This window comes from Mus caroli, chromosome 11, assembly GCF_900094665.2.
Source record: "Mus caroli chromosome 11, CAROLI_EIJ_v1.1, whole genome shotgun sequence".
Lineage (NCBI taxonomy): Eukaryota > Metazoa > Chordata > Mammalia > Rodentia > Muridae > Mus > Mus caroli.
Genome location: NC_034580.1, coordinates 92,746,925 through 92,760,458, shown reverse-complemented (window position 1 = coordinate 92,760,458; position 13,534 = coordinate 92,746,925). Strand labels below are relative to the sequence as shown.

The 13,534-nt window shown below is 52.8% G+C and overlaps 2 protein-coding genes across 5 annotated transcripts in view; one reads left to right on the top strand and one right to left on the bottom strand.

Annotated features, from left to right (window-relative positions):
- Positions 1-11,487, bottom strand: part of Sp6 (Sp6 transcription factor) — a 46,905-nt gene extending 35,418 nt beyond the window's left edge. Inside the window, exon 1 of the mRNA XM_029483938.1 lies at positions 11,064-11,487. The gene's annotated coding sequence lies outside the window, so the exon portion shown is untranslated. The remainder of the gene's footprint in view (positions 1-11,063) is intronic.
- Positions 7,983-13,534, top strand: part of Sp2 (Sp2 transcription factor) — a 28,353-nt gene continuing 22,801 nt past the window's right edge. For 2 of the 4 annotated variants that reach the window (XM_021176339.2, XM_021176338.2), the window contains exon 1: positions 7,983-8,266. Coding sequence is in view for 2 of the 4 variants with exons in the window: in XM_021176337.1 (XP_021031996.1) it covers positions 12,008-12,014 (7 nt within the window). In the remaining 2 variants the exon portion in view is untranslated. Of the gene's footprint in view, positions 8,267-11,952; positions 12,015-13,534 lie in introns of those variants that run through there. The other 2 variants (XM_021176337.1, XM_021176336.1) reach the window with 1 other exon arrangement.

The following is a 13,534-nucleotide window of genomic DNA, read 5'->3' as shown; positions in this document are numbered from 1 at the left end:
ATGTGGTTGCTGGGAATTGAACTCAGGACCTTTGGAAGAGCAGTCAGTGCTCTTAACCGCTGAGCCATCTCTCCAGCTCTCTCTCTCTCTCTCTCTCTCTCTCTCCCTCTCTTTGTTGTTGTTGACTTTGTTTGTTCTGAGACAGGGTTTCACTGTGTAGCCCTGGCATTCTGGAACTCTCTTTGGAGACCAGGTTAGCCTCACACTCACAGAGATTGCCTGCCTCTGCTTCCCAAGTGTTGGCATTAAAGGTGTGTATTACCCCCGCCTGGCTTAGAGGCCTCTTTATCTAAATGAGCTTAGCTGTCCCAGCCCTATCCTGAAAAGAAATTGAGATGATTCCTCTTTCTGGGTTACAAAAGACAAGAGGAACCCTGGACACTGCAGGACTCTTGTTACAGACCGTATTTGCAAAGGCCTATGGGCCTCCGGAGCCCAGCTTTCTCCCAGAGACCTTCTTGCAGATCTCACCTGGGCTGCCCAGCCCGGAAGCAGGCAAGTGGCTGGGACGAACTTAAAGGTATCTTGGAATTCCATCCTATCCCATTTCCTCTTGTTCCTCCCAGCCAAGCTCTGAAGGATTATGACAGCGTGGGCAATAAAAAGTGCCTAATTGGTTGTTGTCCAGCCGAGGCTGCTCCCCATTTCCCTGGGCGGGGGTGGAAACCGGCTGAGTCAGCTTCACTTTTGCTGTTGCCCAGTCCCTGGTGGTTGCTGGGCACTAGCGGTAGCACAGAAGCAGCCCGGATGCTGAGAGCACAGCTTTGACAGGCTTCTCAATGGCGGGCCATCCCTACTGGCTGCTGTAGGAGGTGAGGAGAGGTGCAGGGGAACCCCCTTTCCAGAGTCTTGCTAGGCGAACTCCTTGCAGCGGAGGGCAGAAACCGGACTGTGGGGACCCGGACTCCTGTCATTCAGCCTCATCCAGCCACGTGATCCCTACGTAAACTCACCACACGCTCAGGTGTGTGAACCGAGGGACTGAGGAAAAAAAAAATAGACGCACGTGGAATCTTTTGGCGTAGTGTCGCACATGCAGTAGTGTCTTAATAATCAATGGCAGACACTGGTACCACGGACCTACACAGCCTCGGTCCTCACCAGCACTGACGAGCTTCAGTGGGAGTGAAGCAACAGGATGTAGATCAGCTGATCGGAAACGGCAGACAGGAGTGGTGAGGTGCCCTGTGAGATGACTTCCGGATCAGACGGGGCGGGGGAGGGGGTGTCCCAGCATCCTCTCTCCATGTGGTTCGTGAGCCCCTGGTGCCGTATCCCCCTCCAGCCCTTTCACCACAGAGCTCTCTTTCGCCCAGCCTTCAGGATGAAAACCACACCTGATTCTAGGAAGGGTAGAGCTGGGCACCAACCTCTTACCGTCTAGTCTCCCTCACCTCCTCGCCTCCCCTGTCCAGGCTGCATTTTCTTCCCAGGAACGTTTTGAACACACTGTTCCCAACCCTGGAGCCGCCCAGTTCTTATTGCTCCCATCGCTCCTTCCGCCTTCCCCAGCAGGACACTGGGGCACAACCTCATTTCTCTCCTGTCCAGGCCCTGGGCTCAACCCAGCACTTGCCACCTGTCCCATCCAGGGTGAGGATCTGTTCTTTCCCATCAGACCTGGATGTTAAGAACTGTGCTTTGGGGCTGGTGAGATGGCTCAGTAGGTAAGAGCACCCGACTGCTCTTCCGAAGGTTCGAAGTTCAAATCCCAGCAACCACATGGTGGCTCACAACCACCCGTAATGAGATCTGATGCCCTCTTCTGGAGCGTCTGAAGACAGCTACAGTGTACTTACATATAATAAATAAATACATAAATAAAATAAATATTAAAAAAAAAAAAAAGAACTGTGCTTTGGGCATGGCAGTGCTGGCATTCGCCTTTGATATCAGGACTCCGGTAGCAAAGGGAGGTGGATCTCTGAGTTCGAGGCCAGCCTGCTGTATATAGGAAGTTCTAGGACAGACAGGGCTTCAGAGAAACCCTGTCTTAACACAAACAAACAAAAAATAAAAACAAACACAACAAAACAGAAAATAAAATAGCCTTGGACGGGTGTGATGGTATCCACGCGTACCTAGCACGTACCTAGCACGTGGGAGAGGCTAAGCCAGGATTGCCACAAGATTGATGCCAGCCTGGGCTACATAAAAAAAACATCTCAAAACACAAACTGCTTCATCCCTGACTCTCTCAGAGCCGGCATCAGTGTGAGCCCCCCGTTACTGTCTTTCCCACTCTTGGCTTCCCTACTTAGATCCGGTAAAACAGCATAGTCTGTGGGCCGCCTGCCACCCTCAACTGCTGCACCCGGGGGCTTGGCAGGTGGAACGCCACCTGTCTCAGGAGGCTCAGGTGGATGCTGGCACCTCGCCACTAGAGACCCCCGGAAGGCCTTCCAATGCTGGCGGTTGGAATCAGACCATTCACGGGCTCTGCAAGCAGTGTGGCAGTGGCTGACACCAAAGGAGCTGGTCAGAGAGGGTCCCTTCTTCCTTCGCAAAGGTCTTGGGCCTCTGTTCCCTGCCACTGTTCTGTAGGCTCTTGTGTGTGTGTGTGTGTGTGTGGTGGTGGGGGAGACACAGAGGTTCGGTGGTAGAGTATGGAGTGGGAGGAACTAAGCTTGAGCCCCCAGAGGGGCAGCGAAGATTTATGGGACTGGATTTTTACTGGCTGGGGAGAGGCCCCGGGCAGGAGCCACGGAGGCTGCCAGAAGCAACACATGCATAAAACCTCCCTGACATGAAAGTCTGAGGTAGCAGCTCAGCGCCACCCCCACCCCACCCCCCCAGCCTGTGGGTGGTGAGAGATTTACAGATCTTGCACAAGGCCTGGAGGGGCCAAGGAGCTGCAAGGCCACTTTAGAGTCAGAACAGCTCCCCACCAAGGCCTTCACCTTTCTCCTCTAGGGGAAAAAAAAAAAAAAAAAACTTACTCACCTAATAGAACAGGTTGGAGCTGCCAGGGTGATGGCTATCACTCTATTTGGGATCCCGCCCCCTGGAGACTAGGTGGCTCCCAACTTCCTCCATTCCTTGGGTTCTCTTCTCTGCCCCCAGGTCAGGGAGAGGTGCTGAGGGCAGGGTGGACGATGAGAGGACAGAGGGACAACTTTCAAAGGGGTCTTCCCGGTAGTAGTCTGGCAGGCTAAACATAGCATCTGGGCTGATGTTTACCAAGCAGTTATGGCCCTGTCCCCCCACATACCCGGATTATGTGTGAGGTGGTACGCATGGGACTCGAACATCCTAGAAAAATCCCAACCTGTAAGCAACGCTTTCCATGTGTGTGTGTGTGTGGGGGGGGGGGGTAGTTATTTCTCTAGGAGGGAGAAGAGTACAGATGGCAAGTTAGGGACATGAAAATATACAAAATCTCTGGCTTGGTGGTGTCCCACATTTCAGCCAGACTCTAAAAACGCTCAAAGTGACTATGTCCCATGGAAGGTGTGAGCCCAGATCCCTCCCCTTTAGTTCTTATTCAGCTAAGCATGGCTGTTAGGCTTCTCCTGAGACAGACCCCTACTCTTTCCACATCAAAGGAGGCTGTTCAGGGGAGTCCTTGTCTTTACTGGGGGGGGGGGGGCAGCTGAACTCTTAGAGAGTTTTGCCATCTCCTAGATTCCATCCCCACCTGCATGGAGAAGCCCAGGACCTTCGGCTGGGGATGGGGGATGCACACTGCTAACCACTTAAAAGGGCAGGTGAGAGAGCATCTCTCCAGCAGGTGAGGACCCAGAGTCTTTGAACAGACGAGGGTGGGGCCTCTGTCTGAGGATGCTAGGGAACCTTAAGCCAGGGCTTACAGCCTGGACCACTGGGTTGTGAAGGCACCAGGAAGCTGGTCCCTTCCTTTTCCCAGCTGAACTTTTTCCTCCCCATCTGAGTCCAGACTTCTAAGAGAGTCCTGCTGGTGTGGGGACAGCGATCTGAGTAATGTCTCAAGTGCCTACCCAGCTGGGAGGACTTGCCCATGGTCAGGCCCTACCTGGTGTGGTTAGTGGCCACTCCCCAGGGACAGGCCAGGGAAATTGTAGGGAAAGGACTGAAGCTGAGCAGTAACCTAGCCCAGCGGGGTGCTATGAAGACAAACCCAGTGTGGGGAGAAGGCGCTGAAAGAATCGCCTAACCTATCCTCCTGCTGGGAGTGGGATCCACACTCTGAAGGCCAAGGAAGTTAGAGAGGAAAGGGTGGCTTTGCTTCTATGACCCCTCCCCCTGCCACCAGCTTCTCACTAGAGTGGGCCGGGCTGGTCAGGACCTGCCTCCTGCCTTCCTCCACAACAGGTCGAGGGAAAATTGCTCCCCGTGTTACTGCTCTTGATTTTTTGAAGCCAGATCAAAGGTGGGACCCAGCTGGGAGCCCTAGTAAAATCTCAGCAATGTGGAGCCTTGAGTTTCAGAGGTGAAACCAGGAACCAGGGGAGGAACCAGCCCAGGCTGGGACTGCAGGGGTCAGAGGCCAGGGGCAGAGTGGGAAGGGACCTGGGGCAGGAGCAAGCTAGAGCAACAACTTAAAGGCTCCACGCCGAGCGCTTTGGCTGGCGCTGTTGTTCTTTCAATACAGTGACACGCCCCCCTCCCCCCAACCTCAGTGGCCAAGACAAGAACTCCTCTCCAGCCCAGAGTCCCACCCTTCCACCACCATCTGTTCTGTCACCAGTACTTTTTTTTTTTTTTTTTTTTTTTTTTTTTTAAAGATTTATTTATTTATGTAAGTACACTGTAGCTGTCTTCAGACACTCCAGAAGAGGGCGCCAGATCTCGTTGCGGATGGTTGTGAGCCACCATGTGGTTGCTGGGATTTGAACTCTGGACCTTCGGAAGAACAGTCGGGTGCTCTTACCCACTGAGCCATCTCACCAGCCCCCACCAGTACTTTTCATAACAGTGAATTCTCAGCTTAGGGGACCCTATTGCTCAGATGGTCTGCTTCCTGGGCCTGGGTGCAGAGTAAAAAATATCTTTATTTCTCATTTTTATGGAGTTGGGGGTTAAACCCTCGCAATGCAGGTAAACACGAGTTCTTTCTTTTTTTCAATTTTTTGTATTGGTCTCCTTATGTAGTACAGGCTAGCCCGAAACTCATGATCGTCCTCTTGCCTGAGTACTCGGATGTTGGGTGGGCACTGCCACAGGAGACTTTCTGCTTTCTTTTATACTTTCCAAATGGAAACTTAAAGCTAAGATGCAGGCCTGTGTCCCAGGCCTGCCCACACACTCTTCCTTGTGGTGTCAGATCCCTTCCAGGTGAGCCATGAGACTGCTCTTATCCTTCAAAAGGTCAAAAATGAATGTATGTATGTATGTATGTATGTATTTAGTGGATATTGGTGTCTTTCATGCGCATGCATCTGTTTGTCAGATGTGTGAGCTACAGATGGTTGTGAGCCATCCTGTGGGTTGCTGGGAATTGAATCTGGGTCCTCTGGAGGAGCAGTCAGTGCTTGTAACCTCTAAACCGTCTCCCCAGCCCCCTCCAGAACTCTTCTTGCTTCCCCTGCCTTCTCCTTCTCCCTAAGGTCTGACCTGTCTCTCTCCTTGCTAGGAACTGCCTTGCTGTCTTCTAGTACTGTGGCATGGAAGAGGTTAACTGTCGGGTGTTTAGCTGTTCTGAATATATATCTATATTCTTCAGGGGGCTGGGAGATGAGTGTTGATAGAGTACTTGCGGCCCAAGCATGAAGACCTGAGGTCAGATCTCCAGTGCCCATGTCAAAAACAGAGTGTGCACCTTCGTAACCCAGGTTCGGGGGAGGTGGAGACAGAAGGGTTACTGGCCCCAGTCTAGCTGAATCTCCAGGTTCTGGTTCAGTGAGAGACTGAGGATGACAACTGTCGCCTTCTTATGACCATATGCATACACATGTGCTCATACCAGAACTCACACACCACACACACATCCACACAGAAAAGGGATGCCCCGTGCCTTTTGCAGGGAGATGCTGTAGGGTGGAGCAGCTGAGTGTGTGTGTGTGTGTGTGGGCACCCCAAGGCCCTACCTTCCTATTCTCAACAGTCCTGACTAGGACCATGAAAGATTGGGAGCCATGCCCCTCAGAAATGACCATGTCTTCGGCGCTCAGCGCTTACACTGTCCCCTGGCTAAGCCTTCCTTAACTAAGGCCTCTGTCCTCAGAACTGCAGGTGGATAGGTTTTGCCCAAGTCCTGAGTCCTTCCCTGCATTGAGGTGATGGCTAAGCAGAGCGGGATGGGCAGTGAGTATGTGGGTCTGGGTACAGAAGAAAGGACAGGAGTGCCGTCCTACAAATTATGCTATCATCAATTCACTGTGACCTCAACCAACTCCAGGACCTTCTCAGGCCTCGGTTTCCCCTGGTCATAAAATATGGGGTTAATTGTCCCTCCTAGGGAAGCTGGGAGGGTTAATTGGGCAATGGCTCTGAAGAGAAGGAGATCTATAAATACAAGGGATCATTAGAGGGTATTTCACAGCCATTTTGTGGCCCCGATGGTATTATTAATATGATTATTGTTATTGTTATCACCACCATCACCCACTTCCCGAGTCTCTGCCAGCTGGGTCCTGCTTCCAGGTGAAGGAGATCTGCCAACAGCCTCTGTGACCCTCCACCCTCAGGAGTGTCAGGGACCCCTCAGGAGGTTATTTCATTGTGGCTTTACAGAGAGGGTCAAGAGCTTTAAGGGGAGAGGGGCGAGGGGACGGATGTGCCATGCTTGCTTAGTGAGTGCTAAAGGCTTTTAGTCCAGGGATGACCCTGGTCTGCTGTGGGAAGCCTGGACTCGAGAAACCTGGTGGCTCCGTGAAAATGTGTTCATGGTGAGGAGAGGGCCAGCAGGAGTTTGAGGTGGATGGTGTTTTCTGGGACGCTGAGGGACGGGCAGATGGGACTGTGCTCTCTTGAGGAGGCAAATGGCTCTTCTTAAAGGAATCTCTTTGTAGGGGTCCTAGCATTCTTAAGGCCTGGGGATGAAGGACGGCCTAGGTTGGCCAATAGTAGGCCCAGAATATCCACCAGGTTATTTGTGTTTCCTCCTTTGGGCATGTAAAACCATGGTCAGGGGCTTCTGAAATGCCTTGGGTGCCCTCTGGCGGCAACACGGGAGAGCTACAGAGGACCAACACTTGCCCAGAGAGCACCTCCTTCTGCCCTTGGCAAGAAGGAAGAACCTACCGGAGGGATGGCTGGAATGTCCTTGCTGGGAGATTCTGTGGCAGTTGGCCAGCAGCCATCCACTTGGCCAGGAAGGCCAAGGGTAGAGGGAGCTGGGGGGTCACAGCAAGGGATGGAAGTGGTATCCCTGGGTTTGCAACACGGGCAGTTGGTGGCTGTATGTGTGCACTAGGATGCACAGTGTGGGGAGCTAGAACATACGAGGGAATCCACCTTTGGCGTTCCTGGATGGTTCACCTAAACCAAGGGTTTTCCCATCAAGCCGCTGTCGGGGTTTGTGCATCAGGGCATCAGGGATGTCTGGGAGGGTCTTCTCCATAGGTGGAGAGAGAATGAAGAAAGAAAACCAGAGGAGGAAAAGGAAGAGGCAGAGGCCATGGGGAGATCCTAAGGCAAACGTGAGCATCCTCAGAAGGCTGAGGGGGCTGTAATGGTTTGAAGAATTAGCCCGTCAAGCTTGGGCCATAGGAGGGAGTGTGACCCGGTGTGGAGGCCAAGGCTGCCTGCCCTTAGACAAAGGCTGTCAGGACATGCTTCTAGACCAAGAGCAATGTTGAGCCTTGTGGATCTTTCTATAGGGTGCCCCTGCAGCTATCTGCAGCTTCCTGGGGACAGAGACCATGACTCCGTGTGCCTCCTTCAGTGTGCTCAGCATCCTTGGGAACTCTGGATAGACAAGGGCAGCCACATGCAGAAGAGAACAGAGAAGGCTGGGAAGCACGGAGAGCCCAGAAGGGCTTCACAGGAAGCTGAAGCCAGGGAAACAATAGAGCGGACATGGAGCAAGCTGAGCCTGAGTGAGAAGCGCTCAAAGGACTGCCAACAGCTGTGTGCCTGCCATCCGCACTGTGCTGGTAGTGGAGGGTGCGCGGTGGAGGTCAAGGTAAACATGGACCATACGTGGTGGAGAACGAGTAACTTTGCACACTAGAAATGGGGACAGAGTGGAAACGTGGACTAGGAGGAGGCTCAAAGCAGCTGGAGGCAGCACCGACAGAACTTGTTTCCAGACCCACCAGGGACAAGATGGCGCTGTGACGTGGGTGATGTGGGCAGACACAGCTGGAACCACCTAACCACCTTTGCTCTTCAAATACCACTGCAGGTAGGGTGGAACAAGGAGCTCTTCAGGGAAGGAGAGGCAGGAGTGGGTTGGCTCAGGGCCTTTGGTGAAGGAATGCTTTGCTTACATCTGCCTTGCTTACACATGGATTATCTGAGGGTCTTCTTCATATAGGTGCTTGGCTCCATCCTAGGGACTGACATCCTGGGATGAGACAGGAGCCCAACTTCAGAACTGGTGAAAGGCCGTCTGCTGAGTCTGACGTATAGTCAGGACTCTGATGTGGTTAGAGCACTTGCTTTGCGTGCACGAGGCCCTGGGTTCAATCCCCAGTATAGGAATCAGGCAGAGTGGAACCTGCTGCCTAGTCTCTTGGAAACGGAGACCTGTGAGAAAAAAATAATTGTGCGGTGGTCTGAGGGGGCTTATGAATGAACTTGAAAGACTCCATCGGTAGGGCAGGGGATGTGGTTCAGTGGACCCGGGTTCAGCAAGCATGAGGCCCTGGATTCAATGCCCAGTACAAGGCGCAAACAAGTAAACACAAAGGGTCCCCGTTTTTGTCTGTGCCTTTAATAACCTAAAAACAAAACAAACGTACACCCCTTTAATCCCAGCACTCGGAAGGCAGAGGCAGGTGGATTTCTGTGAGTATGAGGCCAGCTTGGTCTATAGAGTGAGTCTACAGGGCTACACAGAGAAACCCTGCCTGGAGAAATGAAAAACAGATAGCCAACACCCCCCAAAAAAAAAAACCCCAAACTGACAGGTTTTTAAAAGGGCTGAACCATTCAGTTCAAAATTAATGGTACCAGTTGGGTCTGGTGGCCCATGCCTGAGAGCCTAGCACTTGGGAGGTAGAGGCAGGAAGATCATGAGTTCTGGGCAAGCCTGGGCTATTTGAGACCCTATCCTAAAAACAACTAACCACTCAATCACTACTACTGGTGAATTCTAGGTTTTCTCACTGTCCCCCACCCACACTTTTCATGTGCTCTTCACGAGAGGGCCTCTGGGAAGGACAGAGTTAGCTACCTCCAGCTTTGTCTTAGAAGAGGTTTCCACCCAGCAGGATAGTCAGCCCCACCTCCCCACCAAAACCCCTGCACCCTAATGCACCTGAGTCACTGAACCCGGGCGGAGCCCTTGGCGACACAGCAAAGCAAGCCAAACTGGAAACTGGCCCTGGGAACAGAATGTATGGGCTAAACAAGTCTTATGCAGATGTGCGTGTATGCAAAGTCATTCTTGAGCTCCGAATCCATTTCCTGATCATCTCGGATAGAAGCCCCGGTTCTTCCACTGTAGCTCAGTCCCTTAGGGCAGCCATGAGGGAGGATGGGGCTCAGTGGTAGAGACTGCCTCCAATGTGGGAGGTCCTGGCCTTGATTTCCCTAGCCCGGAAACAAACAGAAGTGAAAGAGTGGGAGGAGGGAGTCCTTCATGTAAGCCAGTGACAGTCCAGGGCAGCCAGCACAAGCAAGGCAAAGCTTGGCTGGGCAGGAGTGAAGAGGCCAGATTTTGTAGGACAAAGGAAAGGCTTACCTAAGAAGAAAGGGAACTCCTGTGTGTTTAGGGACTGTGACACCTTTCCTTGAGAGGAAAGACTAGGGAAGCAAAGAAAGGTGGGAAAAGGCATGAAAGACAAGAGCGTGGAGGGTGTGTGTGTGTGTGTGTGTGTAAGGGTGAAGGACCTTTAAACAGAAAGCTTTGATTTTATAAAGGACAGGGAGTCCCAATGAAGGAACGGTGCGTGGGCATACATGTGCACACGGAGGCCAGAGCAGGACATACACTGGGTCCTGCTCTGTTGCTGTGTCTCACAGAGCCTGGAGCTAGGTTGGCCACCGGCAGACTCCAGCCATCCTCTGGTCTCTGCCCTAACCTCACATGTGAGAGGTGGGGTTACAGAGGCTGAACTCCAGCTTTTCACATGGGCTCCGAACTCAGGCCTCTTGTGTTTGAACAGCAAGTGACATCTTCCCAGCCCCAAGTGAAGGATTCTAGCTACAGGACTGATAGCATCTGATGTTTGGTGTTTCAAAACCTAACCAGAGAGAGGTAGACTGGGAATTCCAAATTACTACACTCTAAGCATTTGGCTCTTTATTGTTTGTTTGTTTGTTTATTTATTTATTTATTTATTTGTGGTGTGTGTGGTTTTTGTTTTAGACAGGGTTTCTCTGTGTAGCCCTGGCTGTCCTGGAACTTGCACTGTAGACCAGGCTGGCCTCAAAGTCAGAGATCTGCCCTCCTCTGCCTCCCTGCTGCTGGGATTGAAGGCCTGGGCCACTGCCACCCAGCTTGGCTCTTTATTTTGTTATCACTTCATCTCAGCAACCTTTTCTTCAAAGTGACAGGAAGAAAAGAAGGAAGAGGAAGATAGAAGAGGCGAAGAGGAAACGTAATGAGAGCTGGGGAACAGCTCGACGATACAGTTCATGCTTAGTGTTGGGGATTTGATCCTCAGCACAACAGAAAGTCCAAATAAGACCCCAGCAGGGATGGATGTGCCTCATCTACCTGCGATCAATGACTCTCAAATGTTGATTTGAGGAGCTTTGTTACATGTTCTTATAAGTTAGTTTACTGGATGTAAAACATTTTTTCTCACTGTGGGTTAAAACAACAAAACAAACCAAACCAGGAAGGGTGGTACTATGAGGTGGATGTGTGAGTGCTCGGGCTTCAACAGGAGTCTTAAGGGTCCACTGCAGATGGGGTGTGGGGTTTCCTGCCCACGCAGGTCTCAAGCCAGCGTGAATTCCCTCTCAGTGCTCCGTACAGCTTGCCTAAGTTAGTCGTTCGCAGAGGGCCTGGAAGAGAAAGCTAAACCTACCTGTGGTGCCTGTCAAGCACGGCCCCTCATACGGGAGGAGATGAAGCAGAGACCAAGCAAGGGCGCTAGGATGCCAGCGTGCAATTCTGCCCACCTGAGGCGCAGGCTAAAATGCAGATTCTAGCAGCGTCTCCCCACCCCGCCCCGGGAAATAGCAAATGTAACTAGGGACGACCCTAGGGATCTGCTTTTGATAAAGGCTCAGACACGCCTGTCTGGAGCTGAGTGGATCAGGGAAGCTCTGCGAAACATTGGTGAAGATTAACAGGGGCTTGAGATGATATAATGACAATTCCCTCTAGGAAGTGCCAGGTAACCCAACTCCTGCCAGGTCGTCAACTCTCCAGAGGCGATGGCGGGCGAGGGGCTGAGGTGAAGGCGATGCGCTCACTGGGGGCCGGGCACCGCGTATCCGACAGCTACCCTAGAGCCTCTCCACGCCAGACTGTATGGAGAGATGTATAAGCTCTTTACGGAGCATTTCACAGTAGCACTTCTGATTGGCTTTAGGGCAGATCTATCACTTATCTGCTGGGTTAGAGGTGGGTGGAAGGTCAATTACGACCAATACAGAAACACTTCTCGGCTAAGCCCCTCCTCACCCAGCTTCCTGTTGCTGTCCATCAACCTCCTAGCAGGCGGGACTTTGCCTCCCGCCAGTTGGCTAAAGGATACGTCGTTCATTCCCCAGTTGATTTCCGGTTGGTGACTTCTACCGTCTATCAGTGACACTTCACAGCTCTATTGGCCAGACCAACGTCACTCTAGATGCTTCCCAATGATTGGTTGAAAATGCTGTCGGTCCCCAATGTACCAAGCGCTCATTGGTAGAAGCTGCCGTCGCTCGGGCGGTGGCGGGCTCCAGGATTGGCGGGTGCTAGGCGGGCGGTGTCAGGCTCTCGGTGGCGGCGGAGGCGGCGGAGGCCAGGGAGGAAGATGTCGTAATGAGCGGTGGGTCCTGGCGTCTGCCGGCGGCGTCTTCCCGGCCCTCAAGGGTCGGGAAGACGGACAGAGGCCTCGGGGAGGGGAGGCCGGGACCGGGGGTGCCCCCCTGGGACTGGGACTGGCGCCGGGGCCCGGCTACGGGAGGGGCGGGGGAGGAAGGATTCCCGCCCGGAGGAGGAGCGCGGCTGGCCGGCCGGGCGGAGGCACCCGGAAGGGGGCGTTAGACTCCCCGCCCCTCGGAGCCCCGGGCGGGAGGGCGGCGCTTCCGGGGCTGGCAGGCGGCGCGGGCAGCGGGGCGAGCCTGGTACCCCCCCTTCGCCCCCTCAGCTTGGGTCGCGCCGGGCCTTCAGCCTGCGCCCGAGTTTGCTCCATGCAGGCGGCCGACGCCCCCTCGGGCTCGTCCTGTGGGCAGCCCAGGCTTGGGACCCAGGTGGTGCCAGTCAGATGGGCCCTGCTGGTCTGAGCTGCAGCCTGCTGGCCCGGCCACCGCAGTCCCAGAGGGTGGCAGGACTGGAGGGAACGCCCTAGGCAGATGACTGCTGAACGAAAAACCGACTTTTAATGTTTATACCTGGATCCTTGAGCCTGCGGCTAGTATCTGCAAGCTCTTGGAATTTTAGAAGTTTGGAGAACTTGTGGACAGAGCTCCCAGGCTATGGCCCGATGCCCCTTGCGGGGGGTGGGGGGTTTGGGCAAAAATGCACTGGAATTCCAAGAAAGCGTAGGCGCTATCGCTCGTAAGAGATGACCTAAGAAATAAAATAGATGCTTTTCTTCATCCGCGTTGCTGGCTTAAGGGTGCTCAGAATCCTTCCTTCCTTCTTAGGTTTCTTTCCCAGGGCCGTAATCTAATTTTAGTAGAAAAGGAAGTGTCTTCTGCTCAGGGCGACGGAGAAACCTGTCCTCACTACATTCCTTGGTTTTGATTCTAATAGTCTGTCATTTTTAATCGTTTCATAACATGATCCAGAGGGACTGTTTGGTTTTTCTCCTGAACTTACCCCATTTTTAGGAGGTTACTGGATGATTACATAGCAAAATAAAAGTTTGGGCCTGTAGAGGCCCTGTCAACGAGGAGAGAGGCAGACCATAGGCAGTGGTCTGTGAGCCACGAATTGGCCCAAGGGTCCCCTTTATACAGATTTCATTGTAGAAAGGCGATTAACTTTTCAGTGTGTACTGGCAGGAAGGGACTACAGCTGTTCCATGCTGTGCCTTAGAAGGCCCTTGGCATTACAGAGGACAAAACCCTGAGTTGACCCCCCTACCCTCTGTGGTGATGAAGGTTGAATCCACAAATGTTGGACAAGCACCTCTATGGCTGAGCTGTCTTGGAGGGCTAGAAAGGTCAGCGTGAGCCAGCTCACAGTGAACTGGCACAGGGAATGACAGAGCCCAGACCACACAGTAGCATTTTCCATTATTGACACAAAGCAGTCCATTGTCTGTAGCGATGGGTATGACTGCAGTGTCTTGTTTTCTTTTTAAATTCTTTTTTTTTTTTTTTTTTTTTTTTTTTGGTTTTT